This window comes from Glossina fuscipes, unplaced genomic scaffold, assembly GCF_014805625.2.
Source record: "Glossina fuscipes isolate IAEA_lab_2018 unplaced genomic scaffold, Yale_Gfus_2 121, whole genome shotgun sequence".
Classification (NCBI taxonomy): domain Eukaryota; kingdom Metazoa; phylum Arthropoda; class Insecta; order Diptera; family Glossinidae; genus Glossina; species Glossina fuscipes.
The window spans coordinates 7,579,112-7,598,427 of record NW_023998464.1 but is presented as its reverse complement, the minus strand read 5'-3'; the positions used below and the strand labels follow the sequence as shown (position 1 = coordinate 7,598,427).

Sequence of the window (19,316 nt, the reverse complement as noted above, 5' to 3'; positions counted from 1 at the left end):
TTTTTGTCTGGCGGCCCCGGGACCATTATGCCTTATTGTTGTCTATTTATTATTATTTTTGAAATAACCACTCACTTGAAAAGGTTTGGTAACTGTGCAACAAGGTTGGGAACTACTAAAGAAAAGTGTCAAATGTTTTCAATTTTTTTTTTTTTTATTTTGTTTTTTTGTTTTCTATTTTTTATTATATATAGACGAAACAGAAGCACATACGCGATATCCGCGTTAACCAGTTTTAGCAATAACACTGAAAAGACAGAAGTTAAATACACAAAAATACCGAAAACACAGAAACAATTGAAAAAACGTACTACACTGAACACAAGTCGACTCGTCTAATCGTATTCATGTACATATTTTTATATTTTGACAAGGAGACCCATTTGAGGAATATAATAGTAATTTGCTATAAAAATTGAACTTTGTATTTAACAAATTTCATCTTTTATAAAAGAAGACCATATACTTACAAAAATTTCATCCTTGGCTCTCCTACACCGTTATAAACTTAACTTAAAACTATAATAACATTTACAATAATAAATAAAACCCCGCTTAAAATATAATCTAAAATGAAATAAAGGCATATAAATAATTTATACCTAATAATAAGAAAGGGTAAATGCGAACTTACCTTTGGCATAAAGTGAATCTTCATCTATATGAAAGAAAAAAATAGAACGTAAATAAGTAATTTATGAATATATGTATATTACATTTCAATTACCTTTAGTTTGCTGTTTTTCTTGCCCTATTTTCCATAAGTATAAGTGTGTTGATGGATCTTTTTAATCCAAAGTAAAAAATGAGAACGTAAATAAGAAATTTATTGATATATTTGCGAAATATTTGAAATACTTTAGAATCCAGACGCATTCCGATGTTTTTGCCTGTTAGCAGCGTAAACACCAAATCAAACTTAGAAGAAGTAAGTCTTTTGCTTTCTATAAATTTTTCAATCACTTTTTATATCAAAGTGAACGTCTATCGCTGATTACTTAAATTTGCTTTCGCAAATTAATCATTCTTATTGGGCTTGAAATTTAAAAGAACATAGAGAATATACAATTTTTAAGTGTCAGTATCTTTAGTGTACCGATTTGGGCTCCTAACAAACATTTGCACCGAATTTGAGTCAATATCTCTTGTATAGTTGAAGCTGCTTTTTAATCCTTACGAGTCTATGTTACTGCTGGTTATACCTACCTTCCACTGCTTGTTTAGGCGATCTTGGTAAACCATTTTTTTTTTTAAACTCAGGAAGTCAATATGAACCTAGGAAATATAATAGATAGCTTAATTATATTTGTTAATATTAATAACACTCTATCAGTAACAATTATTAATTATAGTAAACATAAACTAAAAAACTGAAAAAAAATATTAAACAATAAATAAGAATTTTCATTCATTAATGAATTAAAGTAATATGTACATGAAAATGCAAAATGATGTAATGTACAATATATAAAAAAGTACAATATATAATATAGACATATGTATATATTAATATATACATTAATGTTGTTATACTACGTATACGTATTAACAATAATGAAATATACAAATAACGGATAGCAAAAATCAAAACATCAAATCGTAGAAAATAAAAAAAGTGTTTAAAATAACACAATATTAAAATAAAATTTGAAAAAGTTACTCTATTTGTTTTCGACAAACGCAATATGGATGTATATGTTAATCTCTTAAGAAAAAAATCATTTCTTACTCATTTAAACTAAGAATTTAAGGGAATTTGGTAGCCCTATGCTCAATGGTATGTTCAATACTCAAAGGAAATTGTTACTATGCAAAGTTGGTTGCACTTTTTCTTTTTGTTTCTCTGTTGCAAGAAAAGGTTTGTACAATTTTTTAATTACTAAATTTTGTGGTCTTTTCATGCAGATTTTATTTAAAGTGTGATTTAAAATAAAAAGAAGTCGTTGGTAGTTAAAATAATAATGAAAATATGATGTGTTTCAAAATTATTATATACGAATTTAGGAATTTTGTCTAGGCCACGTGGAATGATATACGAGTTGCGGTTATACTAAATTGATGCTCGAATATGTTTTAAATGACTTTCATTTCAGCGTAATTAATCAATATGGGTAAAGGAAATAATATGGTGCCAAACGCCCACTTTCACAAGTGGTGGCAGCGGCATGTTCGCACTTGGTTTAACCAACCGGCGCGGAAGATTCGTAGACGTCAAAATCGTATTAAGAAAGCTAAAGCAGTTTTCCCACGTCCTGCAGCTGGACCATTGCGTCCAATTGTCAGATGCCCCACAATTCGGTATCATACCAAGTTGCGTGCTGGCCGAGGATTCACTTTGGAAGAATTGAAGGTATGTTTTATGGGTCAAAGCAGCTGTGTCTGTAATTGCCATTAAAATTCTCTAAGGGTGCTGGTCTCACACCTGGATTTGCCAAAACCATCGGGATTGCAGTTGATCGCAGACGTAAAAACAAATCTATCGAGTCCCGTCAACGCAATATTCAGCGTCTGAAAGAGTACAAGGGTAAATTGATTCTATTCCCACTTAATGAAAAGAAAGTACGCAAGGGTGAGTCGACCCTAGAGGAGTGCAAATTAGCTACTCAACTAAAGGGTAAAGTGATGCCGATTAGGAAAGAAAACCCATCCGTCACGGAATTCCGTGAAGTTACGAAAGAAGAGAAGAAATTCAAAGCTTTTGCAACTTTGCGCAAGGTTTGTATTTTTAAAAAGGTGCTTTTTTTTAATAATCGGTATGTGTTGATTAGGCTCGCTCCGATGCCCGTTTGGTTGGTGTACGTGCTAAGCAAGCTAGAGAAAATGCCGAGAATGAAGAAGCCACAAAGAAGAAGTAGAAGGAACAGCTTATGCGTTTCTATTTTATTTATACTACTTTTTTTTTTTAATAAAAAGAAAATTTGGAAAAGTGCTAAAGTTTATAGTTAACTTTAAAAAGTCTTGTGCCAGAAGAGGGCATTTTCTATGTTTGAATGGCTTTTCGAATGGATTTCAGACAATAAACAAATACTTATTTATTGTATGGTATTCCCAGTTTGGCTCCTAGAAATATGCAAAAGAAAGGCCTCGTAGTAAACGCAAGAAAAAGCAGACTAAATGATCTAAAGCATTACAATTTAATTATATATAGTGTGGACTTTATAAATATTTATTTCCGCAGATTCGTTGGTGTTGCTTTTAACATCACAATTTGAGAAATCTAAAGTTATTTTTTTATATATATATTTTTCAAATCAAAAATTAATTACACTTTATATCAATCGTTTTACTTGAAGCAGCATTTTGTGCTGTGTAGAGACTGCCTTTGGCTAATCCTCTCTGGGCCCCTTTACGTAACTTTGAGTTGTGGCCGCAAGGTTTATAATTCCGTTCGGTACGTAGTGAAAAGTCAGAACCGTTTGCAACATTTCGTTGACCGTGTTGAAAATCCTATAATAAATATAACAGTTTTATTAGTATTTAGCGGCAGCGACTCTTTCTTATGCATCAAGATTCTGCTGGAATTTAATTCCTATGATCCGTTTATGTTAAAATTAAAATTTAAAACAAATGCTACATTATTCTTCTAAATATAAACAATGGCCGCTCTAGTAGATGGATGCTCAGCTTTGTAATCATTGCATAAAATGAATATGATACTAGCAAAAGAAAAAAAAAACAACACTCAACCAGAAAGATCTTGTCAAGAACGTATAAAAATTAATAAACTTAACAACATGACTCTGGTAAGTACAAATGAATCAATTCGGATCAAGCCAATTTTCTTGTTTTTTTTTTTCAATATTTAATTATTTTTCTAGGATTTAGTTAACTAAACTGTTAACTGTTTGGTTTGTTAACAGCTTTGGTTTTTAAATTTACTCAATAATTTCATTTATATAAAATCTTTAAAGGCAACTAAAGTGTTATTTTTTTCCGGAAAATTAACAATTTTTTAATGTATGAATGAATTTTTAAGAAATTTAGTTGTAGTGAAATATTCCTTACGACACATTACAAAGATACATATGGTTGTTCTCAAAAAAAGAATGAATCCCTTAATTATTGGTTTGAATTATTCTTAATTATTGCTATTATTAGTGGCAAATTTATTACGCTTAGGGATAATTTTATTTCATTTTGGGATAACCCTGTTAGACTTGGAACAGTTTTATTAGACTTAGAGGCAAGTTTGTTAGACTTACCGGATTAGCGCCATTCCAAGTCACATAGTCCGCACTTAGGAAAATAATTTTAAAGCATTTTTACTGAAAGTTTAAAATAATGGGGAAACTTTACTTACAGCAACAAATTTTCATTGGCCCCCTTGGGTAAACTTCTATTAGGCCCATTGGCTGTAGTGCGTTCCAACAGTGATTCGAACTTTATACACAAATCATTCATTGACCCATCGGAATTGCAAAGCTGGGAATTTCTTTTGGGTAATAGGAATATTAATTAAGAATTTAAAAGTAAGAACTTTTGTTAGAATAATAAATAATCGAATATAAAATGGATTAATGGATACAACTACATAAAAAATTTTGAATAATTTTTGCATTATGGCTCTAAGATGATAGGTCGTGAAAGTTTTTTTTTATGAGTCTTATTCGTTAATCCTACAAATTAGTTGTTGGCGTGAGCACACATTGGGGTAAATCAAGTTCAAGTAAACCGGGCGCTGTCAAATACCTGTTCGGTTAAGTAAGTTATAAAGGAAGTTATAAAGTAAAAATAGGTAAGTAAGTAAGATCAATACCCGAATATGCAGGGACATGAAAAAATCTGTGATCCCTTACACTATAATATGAGTGACGGTTTAACTGGAAGTTAGCTTTTACCGTTTTTTTTGTTTTTAAAGCGGCAGATATTGGAAAAGGTCACGTAAAGTAGACAAATGCCACTAGGTGGAGGACAATAACTATTTTTTAAATTTATTGTTGATGTTATCAGAACCCATTCTAGTAGATGAGTCGTTTTCTACTTCTTTCTTTTATCTAAGTTCGGAATGTTGAGTGATGTCATTATTCACATGGATGTTTTTGCCAGAAGAAATATCTAAATAGTAAATATTCGAAACTTAAGTGAACATGGTTAATTCCATTGGAAATCAGTTGCGATTCAAATAGGATTGGTTTACTGTGACATAGACGTATGTGAAAAGATATGACCGTTTTCGAAATCGGAAATGTCTATCACGAACGATAGTCAACAAGCAAACTTTCTTATTTCTTCATTCTCTACGAGAAAAATTAATAATGATAAACTTGATGTACATATTTCCTTATCACTATAGTGGTAATAGATTCTGTAAATTCGTACTTCATTGTTTTTTCAAATTTGACGCGTGCTTGCGATGGTAATTGTTTCCATAATGTATTAGCCGAACATGGGTAACGTAAATATTCACTGATGTTAATTCGATTTATGTTAGTTCGATAGCGGTCTAAAATGCTTTTAGTCGGCATAATGGATGATGACGCTGATGATATTAAAGAAAATGATGACGAATTGATGATTGAGAAGTTATTTGATGAATTTGTCGACGTTGACTCATTGCGATCCTTCAAATCGGTGACATCAACCGTGGACGAAATGGACCTGCTTAATTAGATTGTATACACGTGCACATATGTGTATAAGAATACAATTGAAAGCATTTTCTAATTATGTTCAATAATTAAAATAACTAAACTAAAGAAAAGTAAACTGAAAACTTTTAGAAAACTAAGAATAATATTAAAAGTGATTGCATGAATTAGATGAATAACAAAGTTAAATGTTCAGCTTTCCATTAAAGCTAAGCTTTAGATAATCACTTACTTGTCATCGGTTTTACAGGTTAATTGGTTTTCGATATCATCGTCTTCTTTAGTTGGCTTTTTAAGCGTTAATATTGAGGATTCTTTCTTAACTTTTACAAATTGTCTTTCTGCTTCTTCTTCTTGAACGATTTGTAATATCTGAATCGCACGATCTTCTGCATAATTAACTGACTCCAAAGCCATCAAAAGAATTCGTTCAGCTATTTGTGGATATCTTTTCGACAGCCTCTCCTTCACTACATTAAAAAAAGTTCGTTTGAACGTAAGAGTTCTTCCTGAAGATTTTTTTACTTACTCTTGTCTTTTTCAGATTCCGAGTATTCTCTAGGACGTAAAGGTATAATCTTAACTAATTCATCTGCCTGTTTGCCTATTTGTTTTTCAACATCCACATAACGATTCATGACCTTGGGCGGTGGTGCGAAATCTCGTTTAGTATAACCTAAAGAAATTAATTTCTCTGAAGCTTTTTGGACATTGTTATCTGCATTTGCCAATATATCCAAGAGTAGTGTCTCATCCGCTTTAGGAAAAATAGTTTTCATATATCTGTTGGTATAAAGGAAATGTAAGTTATTAGACACTACTTAATTAGCTAGAAAAGATTAATAACCGCTGGCTCCACAGATACTGAATAATAACAATTTTTGTAGCAAGTTAACCAATATTTTATACAATGTAACTTCAGTAATCTTATCCCTTCAAGTTTATTTCAGATGGAAAATTGTTTTTTTTACGTTGCTGATTAACATTACATAAATCGTCGCAAATGCAACAAATTCACTTCTGTTCAGCAGCACAAAAGCAATCTCCTGTTTTTAGAAGGATACGGATTGAATAACTGAAATCCTTTTGACAAAAGAAAGTTAGAAACGTTGTAGACAATACTGTAATAAAATAAAATAGACGTAATTCAATTGCGCTTTAACTTATCTATACGCCAGACATTTACAAAATAGCCCTAAACGTAGTCAAATTTTCTATATTGTTTTTCTATATCAAAAAATATTTTTTTAATTTTGTCAACATAATGACTTTACCAGAATACTTTTACAAAGGACGGCTTTAAATAATCCGAGGTATTATTTTTCATTTTATTCTTTTTGCACAAAATTCTGTGAAAATATCTTGAAAATGACGACTTATAAGCTGGATGCAAAGACATTAAGCACACACACACTAGAAAATGAGTCAAAGTCGAAAAAAATCATTAATGTTGTTCTTGATTTGTTAAGAAAGATTGCACTACTCTTCATCAAATAATACGGAATTAAGTTCGGCTGCTACCATATTTTTATGTAATAACACTTTTTCGATGGTATTTCTCTTTGCTTTTTTGCAAGAAATCTGCCGTATGAAACTTGTTCTACGTTCATAACATTCTTGTTAGAGAAGAATGCACGTTCGACTTGGAAAGTAACGTAATATTAATCAAAAATCAAACCTTAATTTCATTTTTGGTGAGGAATGTTGAGGTTTTGGTGAATTACGCATCAAATGGTCACCAACTTTTGGCGAGTCTTGGGGTGCCGCTATCGGTAATGCCACATGACCGAATTTGCTACCACCACCACTACTAACGCTTATGACACTACCAAGTCGTCCTGTTGGTGCTGGACTGGCAGTACGTGAATAGTTGCCAACAAATTGTATTGGTTCACGACCAATACGACGTACTGGTGGAGTCATGTAAACGGCCGAATTGCTATGAAACAAATGCCGTTGTGCCGGTGGGGTAACAAACGGTCCAGGCATTGTAAGCGGATATTTTTCAACTTGTAAAGCGCTTATTACAATGTTTTCACGATTATAATACCTACATACGTATTGAATAAGCATTTCAATTCCGAGTAAGCGTGAAAATGTTAAATGGAATTAATTGAATTATTGAATGAATTAACCCATTAACTTGTACTCACTTTTTCAAAAGCAATCGTATATGATTCTCGCTGGCTGTTGGGAACATATTTTGTATTTTATGAACTACAGCATTCGTATCAATTTGATTTGAAAACGATGTCTCTTGAATTGTGGAACGCCGAGACATATTAGCCATAATACGCGGCGTTTGAGTTGGGTTAGTTTTGAGGATCGGCAAAGGTGATGTATCCTATAAGAAGATTTTTTTCGGTAAATGTACTTAAAAACTACTTCATTTTTGTGCATTTTCTAAATATACCAAAGCGAATCTAGATGATGATGGCAAGTGGCGGTTAGGTGTTGATGTTTGAAATGCGCGCATTGCTTGGATGTTGTTAGTAGGATAAACGTGATACGGTGAACCTCCAGGCCCCTGCAAGAGTTAATATACAATTGATGTAATATATATTTTCATTAAAAAGGAGTGAGAATTCCAATGTATGCTCCCTATGTGTTTTGAACTAAAAGCAGGGAAAGCCGATATTTTTTCTGCGTTTTTGTAACTGCAGCGACCATTATCATTTAGGGCCTTTTTGCGAAATTTAGTCAAAGGATTCTTTAAAATTCACGGTTAAAATACTATTAAGTATAGTGAAGCATCGAAAGCGCTGAAAAAAGCTTGGGTGTCCTCGCAAGTCAACCGCTGCGAAAAGGTGGAAAAAGTGAAAATATTCTGCTCCGTTGGGAAACAGGAATCTCCATAGAGATCGATACAGAAATGGAAATTTTTATCGTCTATTCAAAGCTACTTTTACTAATGTTTTTAATGTAACATGTAACATTTGTCTTGGAAATGGTGAATATTCTATCCAAGAAATGTAACGTGCACTACGTTGCCACGCTCTTGTTCAGAAATTACATATTGTAACTTTTTATCCACAAATGACTCAATGATCATTTCATTTTAGTCGTTTCCCCAAACCTAGCTCGTTGTGCCTTCTTCGTTCGCTTTTCTTTTCAGAATTATTGTTGTTATTCTTATTGCAGTCAGAGAATTTAATTCTAAGATCAAAGTGGTAAATCACTAGGATTCAAGGCTTTCTTGAAAACTCTATCGCCCTTGAGCTTTGAATCCACGAACATTGAGTCTGTATTTGTTGATAATTGAGAATAATTGAAAAAGTCAGTCTGCATTTGTTTACAATTGAGAATAATTAAAAAAAACGAGACCGAACTGAGAAACATCAGAGAATAATTAAAGGAGCGAGTCTGCATTTGTTTACAATTGAGAATAATTGAAAAAACGAGCCTGAATTTGTTTGGATGTGATGCAGCGTACACAAGTCACCGCTCTGTTAGCAAAATTTTGCCGTTGTATGTATTGAAGTAACGAGCGAAAAACGAGACTGTTGTTTTTAAAAACGGAGGTGTTCTCGTTTTATGCTGTATTGCAGATGTGTCCTTTGACCGATTTACACCCGTTTTCAATACTAATCTGCGTGCCATGGCTTCGACTGTTTCTGCCGAATTTTCACCACAAACGGACATGCTTAAAACAATTCAGAATTTGATGCTGATCAAATATATATATACATGAAGCACACACATGTTCACATGTTGCAAACGGATGGACAAAATGAATGCAATGTCCGGTTTTCAATCGTTAGTTACAATCCGTTCGTTACCTTTAGCACTTTTCTTTGAAATATATCTGTGATCTTCGGCGCGAATGCAGGTTTGACAACATTTGTATGTTACTTAACGAAACAGCAAAATACTATTAAAATATGATATTCCAAATTGCACGTCTATACAATTCCTTCCTCGTTTCCATCCGGTAAAACAAAATATCTAAAAGAAAATTATATCGCACCTTTTTTTCAAAAATGAAGCCAATGATTGCTAGTGTTCATGCTAGCAAACTTGTTATTTTAGAGGAGAAGTAAATGAGCGAACTTTTGTTACTTTAGCGAAGAAGTAATTGTACGAACTTCGAATTTTGTTACTTTAATGGAGAAGTGAATGAGCGAACTTCGAATTAGTATAAATATACATTTAATCTAAATCTAGGGTCACATGCGGTTTTATTTATCTATTTTATTAATGAAATTTAACTATTTTTCTGAGGTTTTGTTTAGCTTTATCAACATTCCACCAGGTTTTGTTTGTTGTTCCAGGGATTGATTTCTGTAATCATTATATGCATATTGTATGTTACAAAAAAGGGAAAAAACGGTTACACGGTACTGAAAATTTTTTTTTTTTTGTTTTTTTTTGATGATAAATCTTCGAGTACAGCCGGTTCTCTCATATGTTTAGATTCAAATTTGTATCAATTATATTACAGGCTTTAGAGGCCATTAAATAAGCATAGCTTGGGCTACATGACACATAATACCTGTGCTACAATTTGCGGAAAGAGACTTATTTTTTTTGGACACATAAATCTGAAAGTTTAGTATCGATTCACACGAAGGAAGTGGAAATTACCCACAATAAGAAGTAATTTCATCCATCTTTCTATATAAGTTTATGAGGAAATTAGACAGCGTTACTGTGCCTAGCTCATTTGAATTTTTTTATGCCAACGAAGTATTTAGAATTATTAGTCAGTAAAGTCTGACTCTTGTGAAGTGTTTACACCAATATTTAATTGCATCTATTTTTCATTCGAAGTTCGCTCATTTAGTTACTTTCTCAAATTACCAAATTCGAAGTTCGCTCATTTAGTTACTCTCTCAAGTTACCAAATTCGAAGTTCATATCTAATGTTGGTTAGCGACATTCAAATACTCAATTTATGATAAAATTTGTTAACATTTATGCTGCCATTTATTAGCTGCACGCTGATCTAATTGTAGGCAAAGCGCTTTTTAATACGAATTGTCTTACAATTAATATGACATGACGGTGAGTGTTGGACCTTTTTTTCGGATTATATGGATTAAGTTAGTAAGTAACTTAAATCTGCAAAAATTAGCAAAGCGAACGGAAAAGAGTTTTTTATTGATTTATTATTTACTGTGCAAACGACGTGGATAAAAAGTGAAAACGTAACAATTCCTTATGCTGTCAATTACAATGTATATATGCGTATATGTTTGTTTACACTTCTCAATACTTGAACATGTATTTGTATAAACTAAGGGCACTTTAGAGAATAAGCGTATATGTTCTCAATAACTTGTATAAAAATTTCAACCATCCGAGAATAAAGGTTTGATAGGATATGATTTCTATTGCATGCTGACCGGTCGCAGGCGTATTCTTTTAAAAATTTTATAACATAGCAGGCGATGTCTACTGTGACAGACAAGAGCGTGCATTTTTCCTCTTTTAGACCCACAAATAATATACAAGGCCGTTCACTCAAAACGGCCACAAAACAGATCAAAACTATAAGCGCATTCGGACTTATTTTAAGAACCACACTTGGCATTATTTAGACTAAAATTTGATTCATTATATTTGAATTATTACATTAATTATAAAATGTAATGCTTGCTAGTAAATTGCAAATTAAAATATAATAGATTACCCTAACATTTCAATAACGTAAGTGACGTTTCAAGTCGGCAAAATTGATGTTCACCAATAAACATACATATACGTATATAAAAAATTACCTGCATTGGTATTGATTCACTTGAACACCGTTCGTTTTGTAGCTGTCGATAGGGCGGGCGAGGATCTTCCAATTGAATCGCTTTAGTAAAATAATTTATATAATAACTAGGAAAAACGAAAAGGGAAGATTGCATGCTTAATACCATATCTAGGGAATCTAAAAGAATGCGGTATCCCCACTTTACTCATTAGAATTCCATGGGCGCCGCCATATTAGAATTTATAAAATCTTTCCATAACTAAGGAGCACTTACCAGTTTCCCGTTGCCTGGTCAAATTTACAATCCCAACCGGGTGGAAGTTTTTGATATTGTCTCCCGCTGGAATCACTCATTTTTTATTTTATTTTTGGTTATTATTTCAGTTAGTTTTGAGTGATTACATTTGTTGTTATAAAATTTTTTTCATTTAGGTATACATATATAATAAAACCTTAAAGTTCCCTTACAAAAAATTCGAACTGGCTTTTTTCGAAGAGAGAGAAAAAAAGCGACTGAGAAAATCTAGAAAATGTTTAGCGATATATTGTGTTCTTGTCAGCAGAGACAATTAAACGGCAAGATAGCCCAGTATTTCATTCAAAATTCAAACTAGGAGATTGTTATGGACTTTTTGTGTTTCTGCTGACAATAACAGTAGTGATGTGTTAATTGACAGCAATTGCTTGCTCAATCATTGTCTAGTAATAGGGCTTTAAACGATTGTACAGCAGAAGCATAAACAATTCTTCTTCTTTAAGTGAATATGGGCTACAGTGTACATATAGTTGTGTCTACGAAAAAGCTATAAATATAGGTAGATAGAAAATATGATTTGTGTTTCTCTCATCGTGTATTTGGTATTGAAGAATTCTAAATTATTTATTCACCATACCTATGTTTACGAATTGCTTCAATAAATTCACTATTCTAATACATATTCTAGGGAGCCACAGTCTTATGAAACAACTAGGTAAAACGACTATATGTGATGTGAAAAATTGCAGAAATATGTCAATTGCAAATATGTAAATAATAAGCAAATTAGATAAAGCTAAAATATAGCTATAATGTAACTTTTAGCAATAAAAAATTTTTTTAAATTCTTGATATGAAAATTTTCATTTCAATCTATCGGAGCATTTGGTGAATAGACAATTTACAATTCTTCAGTGTGAAATAAACTGGATACACATTTATTTATATGCTCTTCGTAGCATATTTATATGCTCTTCGTAGCATATTTATATGCTCTTCATAGTGCATATTCACTTTGTAAACGTTTGAGAGAATGCGACGACATTTGAACATTCTATTAAAAGAATTTTCGCCTATAAAACTAGTGAGAATGAAAGAGCAAGCTATCGAATAATTGTTAGTTAACAGCGTTACTACTTTTGTTGCTAAGCACAAAAAAGCTCCAAAAATTTTTTAGCTTGAGTTTTAGGAAAATGTTGGACGATCCTATCATTTAGCTAGCCTGCCAAAGCAATTTGTTAAAAAGTGGCGATTCTGTCTCTGCTTTCTTCTCTGCTTTTTAGACAGCCATCAAATCTCCACTCAGTGTAAACAAAATTTTACGAAAACAATGCCAACAATCGCTCAGTGGTGTCAAGTAACGAGAGCCAATGAAAGCGAAGAAACCCATTGTGGTTAAAGAATATCGCCAGGAAGATAAACAAGCCAAGGATTTTTTGCAAAAATTAAAAAATAAATCTTATTCATGAGAATTAATTAGGAATATTAAAAAGGTTGTATTTTTTGAAAGTATTTGACTATAATCTAACATATATATTTAAATAATAAAAAAGTTAATAAAAGCATATAAGAAAATTATTATTATTAATCGGTTTAAATGCTCAATGAACAATCAATGAAAACTTCACACGAATATGTTTTTAAATGAAAAATTCAATTCTTCCTCTTGCGCACACAATTTCGGGTCGTCAAATATTGTGAAAATTCAAGCATGAACATATTTAATATATTTATTTTTCGTGATGTGTGTTGTGATATAATAAATTCCATAATCTGCAACTATTAGTAGTGCTCGCGCACTATGTAAATAATAAGAAACAGGTCATATTTTTTGCAACGTTTTTTGGCCTGGTTCTTATATTGCATTAAAAAGAATAAATCGACCTTTGCGTGAAGTTGGCTTAATCTCCCCGCGGATTAGTCGAACATCGACTATTTTCGCGTTTTGTTTTGTTCTTTATATATGTATTTTCGATGCAACAATTATTACTGTTTAGTTCATTATTACAATTAGACAATTACACCGATAAAAATATCATTTTTTTTTTTTTTGGTATGTTGAATGGAGATGGACTAAGCCAATAGATTTGTGGCCTTTATGTCCAGATAATAAACTGTCGTAATTTTTGGTCACAATTAAAAAAAATGGATCACTTAATGCTGTTAGTTGTAACTAAGGGTATGTGTATTTAATTTATTTATATACCTATATAAATATATATGTTATTTATTTCTTTCAACATGTACGTAAGTAGTTTATTTAATGACTGAATAATGGTAAAAAGGTCATCTAATATTTGCCATTATATTCACATATACACATATCGTTTCTTTTTATATATCTTACAAAGTGCTGATCTTAATATTTGTTAGATTTCATTTGTTTACTTCTTCGTTTAAACCATAAGAAAAAGAAAAGTAAAGCAGCAGAAAAACTTTAAAATTTTCTTCTCTTAAAAATTTCTTATTTCCTCTTTCTTTTTGATTTCAAGAATGTTATTAACAAATACTCAATGCCGTATTATGCTTATCTTTTTCGTTGTTTACAACTGTTTAAGACTCTTTAAGACTGTTTAATGACATTTTATATACTTTCGATCCGGAATTTCGCTATTTTAACAAAGTGTTTACAACTGCTTACAACTGTTTAAGACTGTTTAATGACATTTTATATACCTTCGATCCGGAATTTCGCTATTTTAACAAAGTGTTTACAACTGTTTAAGACTGTTTAAGACTGTTTAAGACTGTTTAATGACATTTTACATACTTTCGATCCGGAATTTCGCTATTTTAACAAAGTGTTTACAAATGTTTAAGACTATTTAAGACTGTTGTAAGGAAGCGTTTTTGCTTCCTTACCGAATACAAGTCCGTCCGCCTAAAACATTTACCCACAGCGAACAACCTGTCAGTCCGATCTGTCCTTGCACGTCTTTTTGTCATCAATATATGAACAGCCTCCTCCAGCAGAAATATAAGAAATTAAGCACAAAGCCTCAGAACCCAACCTGTATAAAAGCAGAAATATACAAAACTATGTACAAAGCCTCAGAATCCAGCCTATATTTATTTATTTATTTATTTATTTTTATTCCACTTATACTAGAAACTCAACTAAACAAATAACAGTCGAGTTCAATAGGCTCTTAATGCAAAACTAATATTAATTAACAATAAAATTGAGTATAAGCATAATAAAACAAATAAGAAGAAAAAAAAGAAAAAGAAAAAAGAAAAAAAAGCATGTACACTATCAGCATAGTAGCACACTTACAACCGATACAGGACCAAATTGCAAATGAACCCCTAAGCCATCGCAAACATGCATAAGCCTGGCAACCGATAATAAATTGACAATAATTCACTTTCGAAACGTAACGACTTTTTAAGGATAAAAGATAGTTTAAATACGACATAGGTAAATCGCGCGTATTAATGTTGCTTTAATGGACTTTAAAGAGTCCGATAACGAGAATAAGTAGTAGACGTCATTTAGCTTCTTGCAAACGACTCTGAGCGGATTGAACAGCTCATAACTAAATTTACACTGATTAAGCTTAACCAAGATAAAATGCCTAGAGAAGCGGTTAGGGACATTAAAGCTTATTTCACCAAGTAATGAAGGCGAGTCAATAGCACCATTTATTACTTTAATTAGAAAGGAAACGCCAAGAACAAATCTACGTTTCTCCAGAGACGGTAGGGACAGCAGAAGCAACCTATTTTCATACGGAGGAAGAGAGGCAATCGGATCCCAACCCAAATTTCTAAGGGCAAACAGCAAGAATTGCTTTTGAACTGATTCAATTGAATCTACGTAGCACCTATATGAAGGAGACCACACAACTGAGGCATACTCGAGTATGGGTCTAACCAAACACATGTACATCCTTTTCGTAATGTAGGGATCATCAAGCTATTTGGACCACCTTTTTATAAAATCAAGCGCGGACCTAGCTGTGCTAATCGAAAGCTCAATATGCAAGTTAAAACGTAACCTATGGTCAAATAGAACGCCTAAATCTGTAATCGAATCGACGTCCTCCAACTTATGCGCATCAATAAAATACTGAGTAATGAATGACTTTCTTCTTGAGAATGAAAGCTTCTTACATTTACTCAGATTTAGTTTCAGGAGATTCAAAGAGCACCATGCAACAAAATTATCCAAATCACCTTGAAGCTGATGTGATTGCGATTCAACAGAGAAGGAAGAAAACAGTTTCACATCATCAGCATACATTAAGATCTGGCTGGAGTTAACCACCGATGGGAGACCGTTAATGTATAAACTAAATAAAATGGGACCTAAGTGACTTCCTTGAGGTACGCCAGACGTAACGGGGAATTCATCCGAGGTGATGAAGTTCAACAAAACTCTGAAGGATCTATTGTGCAGATAAGAGCTTATCCATTTCACTAAGTAGGGTGGGAAACCAGAGGCTTGGAGTTTAAAGATAAGTAGTCTATGGTTAACCATATCAAATGCTTTGCTTAAATCAGTGTAAATAACATCTGTGCGAGAGCCACTAGAAAAAGCCTTGAAAACATGACAGGTAAACTCTAACAAGTTGGTGACTGTAGATCGCCCTTTCCGAAAGCCGTGCTGGTGCGGAGAAATATACGAATTAATGGCAAAAGCCAAATGCTGAGTCACAATACGCTCGAACAACTTGGGCAAGACACTCAACTTGGCTATGCCCCTGTAGTTCTCAACAAATTGTCTACTTCCACTCTTGTGGATAGGAATAAGGAAACTACTCTTCCAACATGAAGGGAAAACACCTGAATACAAGGACATGTTAAAAATCTTTGAGATCACACCACACAACTTGACAGCGCAAGAATTAAGTACACATGATGGAATTCCATCAGGTCCAACAACTGTATTTTAGAGAACTCAACCCTTTGAAAACATCATCTTCCGAAATAACCAAGTTAGGTATTGAAACCGAGTTAGTTATAGGATAAGGGTAGTTTGCTGATAAATCGAAATTAGCAATCGAAAAGTTTCGTCGGAAATACTCAGCAAATAGATTTGAGATTTCAAAATCATCCGAGGAACCAGAGCCATTAAAAGAAACATGAGAGGATATTTGGAATTTTTTTTTTAGAGTTAACAAATTTAAAGAAGAATTTAGGATTAGCAAACAGAGAGGATTTAATGAACTGAAGGTATCTGCAGTAATAATGATGGTTGAGGGAGTTAAATCTATGCCTCGCCACCGAGTAAGCGACATAGTCGAGCGCAGAGCCACTTTTCGAATATTTTTTGAATAGCGAGTTTTTTCTATTCTTGTGATATTTAATTATCTTATTAAACCACGGGGAACATCTGCTTCAAGGTCGACAATGCTTGATCGGAACAGATGCAGCAATAGCTAGATTTAATGTATTGTAGAACGATGGCAATAAGCTTTCAATACTACCGGTTGAGAACTCAAGCGTCAGATGTGAATAGTAATACAATATTGATTTTATGAAAATCATAATAATTATTTAACACTAAAGCTACCGACATTCCATGTATACCTATTTCTACCGTGAGCGGTCAAATGACCGCGTCAAAAAAACATATATAAAGTAGATAGTAAACAAAATATTTTTCTGATGCTACATTAAAAACTCGTTCCCCGCTTTTCGATGTTGTATGTTTTATTTACTTTTATGCATTTTCATCACATTTTTTACAAATTACAGCATTTTGTGTTGCACATTTTCCACATACGTATTTTTTACATTTTATACAAATTTTGTTTTGTTGACTTTACAATATTTTATTTGACAAGATCTCCGCTCAGAAGAAGCAGTGTTTGTGTTTATTGTTGTTTTTGATGAGCATTCTTGGCTTATCTGTTTCTCTTTCTGATATTCGGTCCCAAGTTCTTCTGCCAACTGAAATAAAAACTCTTGCCTCGACATTTCCTCACCCGTCGTTTCTTTATATAAAATCCATCTTTGACATTTAGATTTTACACTATATTTTCTGGCCATTTGATGGGTTACATCTACACCGAATTTTGTACTATTGTAAACTCTAATTGTCTCTAGTATACGGGTGTCAATTTTTTCAATTTCAACGGATGCATGCATTGAACTAAGTATCAATACTTTTTTATTGGGTTTAGCTTTATAAATTGTAAGAATAAAATCTTTCGATTTGTGTAATATTGTTGAGAAGCGTGTCATGCTATCCTTTGCCTGTCTCGCTAATTTTGGTAGCTCTCTTTTATTTCTCCGGATTGTTCCAACGAGAGTAGTTCTTTTTGTTAGAAGTTTACTCGCTAGTGACGCGCTTGTAAAAAAATTGTCAAATGTTATATTTCTCCCATGGCCCGTATATGGTTCTGCTAATTTCAAAGTTACAAACTCTTCAAGTGGGATTGATGATTCTCTCCCTTCATCTTTTCCCAAATATGGAAAGCCGTTTACTATATATTTACTAGTTACATCGGAAGCTAACCACAATTTTATACCAAATTTGTCCGGTTTATTGGGCATATATTGAGTAAATATACAACGTGCTTTTGTAGGAAACAATTGTTCATCTATAGTAAGATATGCTCCTGGTTTATAACAGTTCTGGCTGTTTTCGATAAATTTATACCAAACTTGAGAAATCAATGCGAACTTATCGTTTTGTAAGCGTTGGCTTCGTTGATTTTTGTTGTCAAATCGAATAAATCTCATGATTTCTGCGAAGTCATTTCGACCCATAGTTGTCGAGAAAAAGGACGGACCCCATTTCTTGTTCCATAAATATGACAAATTAATATTTTTAGCCTCATATGAGCCGCGTGCATATAGAAGTCCAATAAATGCATATAATTTTGCAATAGATAAATTCCATTTCGTTTTCAACACTCGAAAAGCCTCTGATTCCGTATATTCTCTTACATGTTCAATCATTTTATGATCAATAATCAAAGAAAATGCTGAAAATGCTCTGCCCTTCATAATATTTCGTTTAGCGTATCCTGTCGGTCCTGATATTTCCTCGAAAATATTACAAATCGATGTTCTTCCACTGTTAGAGCCTTCTTTTATTTTTTTCCAAACAGTTCCGTTCATAGCAGTTTCAATCTCTTCCTCATTTGCACTTTCGGAACTAACTATAAATGTCTTTCTTTCCTGTCCTCTACATATATTTAAAATTTTGTCTTCGTCCGTTTCACTGTCAAATAAGTCACAATAATTTTCTGCAGTATCATCATCAATACCGTAAACTTCTTGATCATCTTCCGAACAATCCTCGTCGATATTATTTATTTTGTCTAATAAGTTGATATTCCACGAATGTCGGACACATTGATTAGATTGAAGATTGTCTACAATTACATTGCAGACTCCTAAAACAATTTCAAGAACAAGATTATCGAAGAATATAGTCATAAATAACATAAATTTTTCAAGCGGTCAAATGACCGTGCCCGGTCGACTAGACATGGTATAATTTTTTTTCGGAAAATACACATTAAAAAAAGTTGTAAATATTGAAAAATTGTTTGTATGTATATTTTAGGAAAAGCCAATAAGATACATGATGATACAATAACGTTTTATGCGAGAAGTTTTATGCGAGAAAGTTTAAAAACGGTCATTTGACCGCGCGCGGTACGTTTAGTGTTAAAAAAGTTTGAGTTGGCACATTAAGGGATTCCAACAAACCATCATTAATATGATGAAAGGAAATGCATATTGATGGATGATAAGGATCCTCAGGTAAACTAAAAGGTGGACAGCGATTTACGTAAATCTCGGGAAAATT

At 32.6% G+C, this 19,316-nt stretch overlaps 2 protein-coding genes across 6 annotated transcripts; one reads left to right on the top strand and one right to left on the bottom strand.

Moving 5' to 3' along the window:
* The first annotated feature begins 1,791 nt into the window (after nt 1–1,791).
* On the top strand, nt 1,792–2,885 carry LOC119640451 (60S ribosomal protein L13). Of its 2 annotated transcripts, none has more exons than XM_038038514.1 (4): nt 1,792–1,858; nt 2,094–2,350; nt 2,407–2,715; nt 2,769–2,885. In XM_038038514.1, the coding sequence occupies exons 2-4, from the start codon at nt 2,108–2,110 to the stop codon at nt 2,853–2,855; spliced, it is 639 nt and encodes a 212-aa protein (XP_037894442.1). In that variant the 5' UTR covers nt 1,792–1,858; nt 2,094–2,107; the 3' UTR covers nt 2,856–2,885. The 2 variants fall into 2 exon arrangements, with proteins under 2 accessions (XP_037894442.1, XP_037894443.1); XM_038038515.1 differs by lacking the exon at nt 1,792–1,858 and adding an exon at nt 1,921–2,038.
* Nucleotides 2,886–3,133: 248 nt separating this feature from the next.
* Nucleotides 3,134–11,822, bottom strand: LOC119640450. Of its 4 annotated transcripts, XM_038038510.1 has the most exons (11): nt 11,564–11,822; nt 11,309–11,414; nt 8,002–8,115; nt 7,742–7,932; nt 7,267–7,638; nt 6,118–6,371; nt 5,821–6,058; nt 5,320–5,598; nt 4,301–4,432; nt 4,203–4,236; nt 3,134–3,447 (listed from the first exon to the last, which is right to left on the bottom strand). In XM_038038510.1, exons 1-11 carry the CDS (start codon nt 11,641–11,643, stop codon nt 3,259–3,261), a joined length of 1,989 nt encoding a protein of 662 aa, XP_037894438.1. In that variant the 5' UTR covers nt 11,644–11,822; the 3' UTR covers nt 3,134–3,258. The 4 variants fall into 4 exon arrangements, with proteins under 4 accessions (XP_037894438.1, XP_037894439.1, XP_037894440.1 ...); XM_038038511.1 differs by lacking the exon at nt 8,002–8,115; XM_038038512.1 differs by lacking the exon at nt 5,320–5,598 and having other exon boundaries at nt 11,564–11,820.
* Between the last annotated feature and the right edge of the window lie 7,494 nt (nt 11,823–19,316).

What these genes read in the sequence shown, in the direction of transcription:
- LOC119640450 (XM_038038510.1), bottom strand. Translation starts at nt 11,643, where the DNA reads ATGAGTGATTCCAGCGGGAGACAATATCAAAAACTTCCACCCGGTTGG. An exon ending in CATCATCTAGATTCGCTTTG is followed by an intron (nt 7,933 to 8,001) that starts GTATATTTAGAA and finishes ATCTTCTTATAG; the next exon opens with GATACATCACCTTTGCCGAT. An exon ending in GGAATCTGAAAAAGACAAGA is followed by an intron (nt 6,059 to 6,117) that starts GTAAGTAAAAAA and finishes TTTTTAATGTAG; the next exon opens with TGAAGGAGAGGCTGTCGAAA.
- LOC119640451 (XM_038038514.1), top strand. Translation starts at nt 2,108, where the DNA reads ATGGGTAAAGGAAATAATATGGTGCCAAACGCCCACTTTCACAAGTGG. An exon ending in TCACTTTGGAAGAATTGAAG is followed by an intron (nt 2,351 to 2,406) that starts GTATGTTTTATG and finishes AAATTCTCTAAG; the next exon opens with GGTGCTGGTCTCACACCTGG. An exon ending in CTTTTGCAACTTTGCGCAAG is followed by an intron (nt 2,716 to 2,768) that starts GTTTGTATTTTT and finishes TGTGTTGATTAG; the next exon opens with GCTCGCTCCGATGCCCGTTT.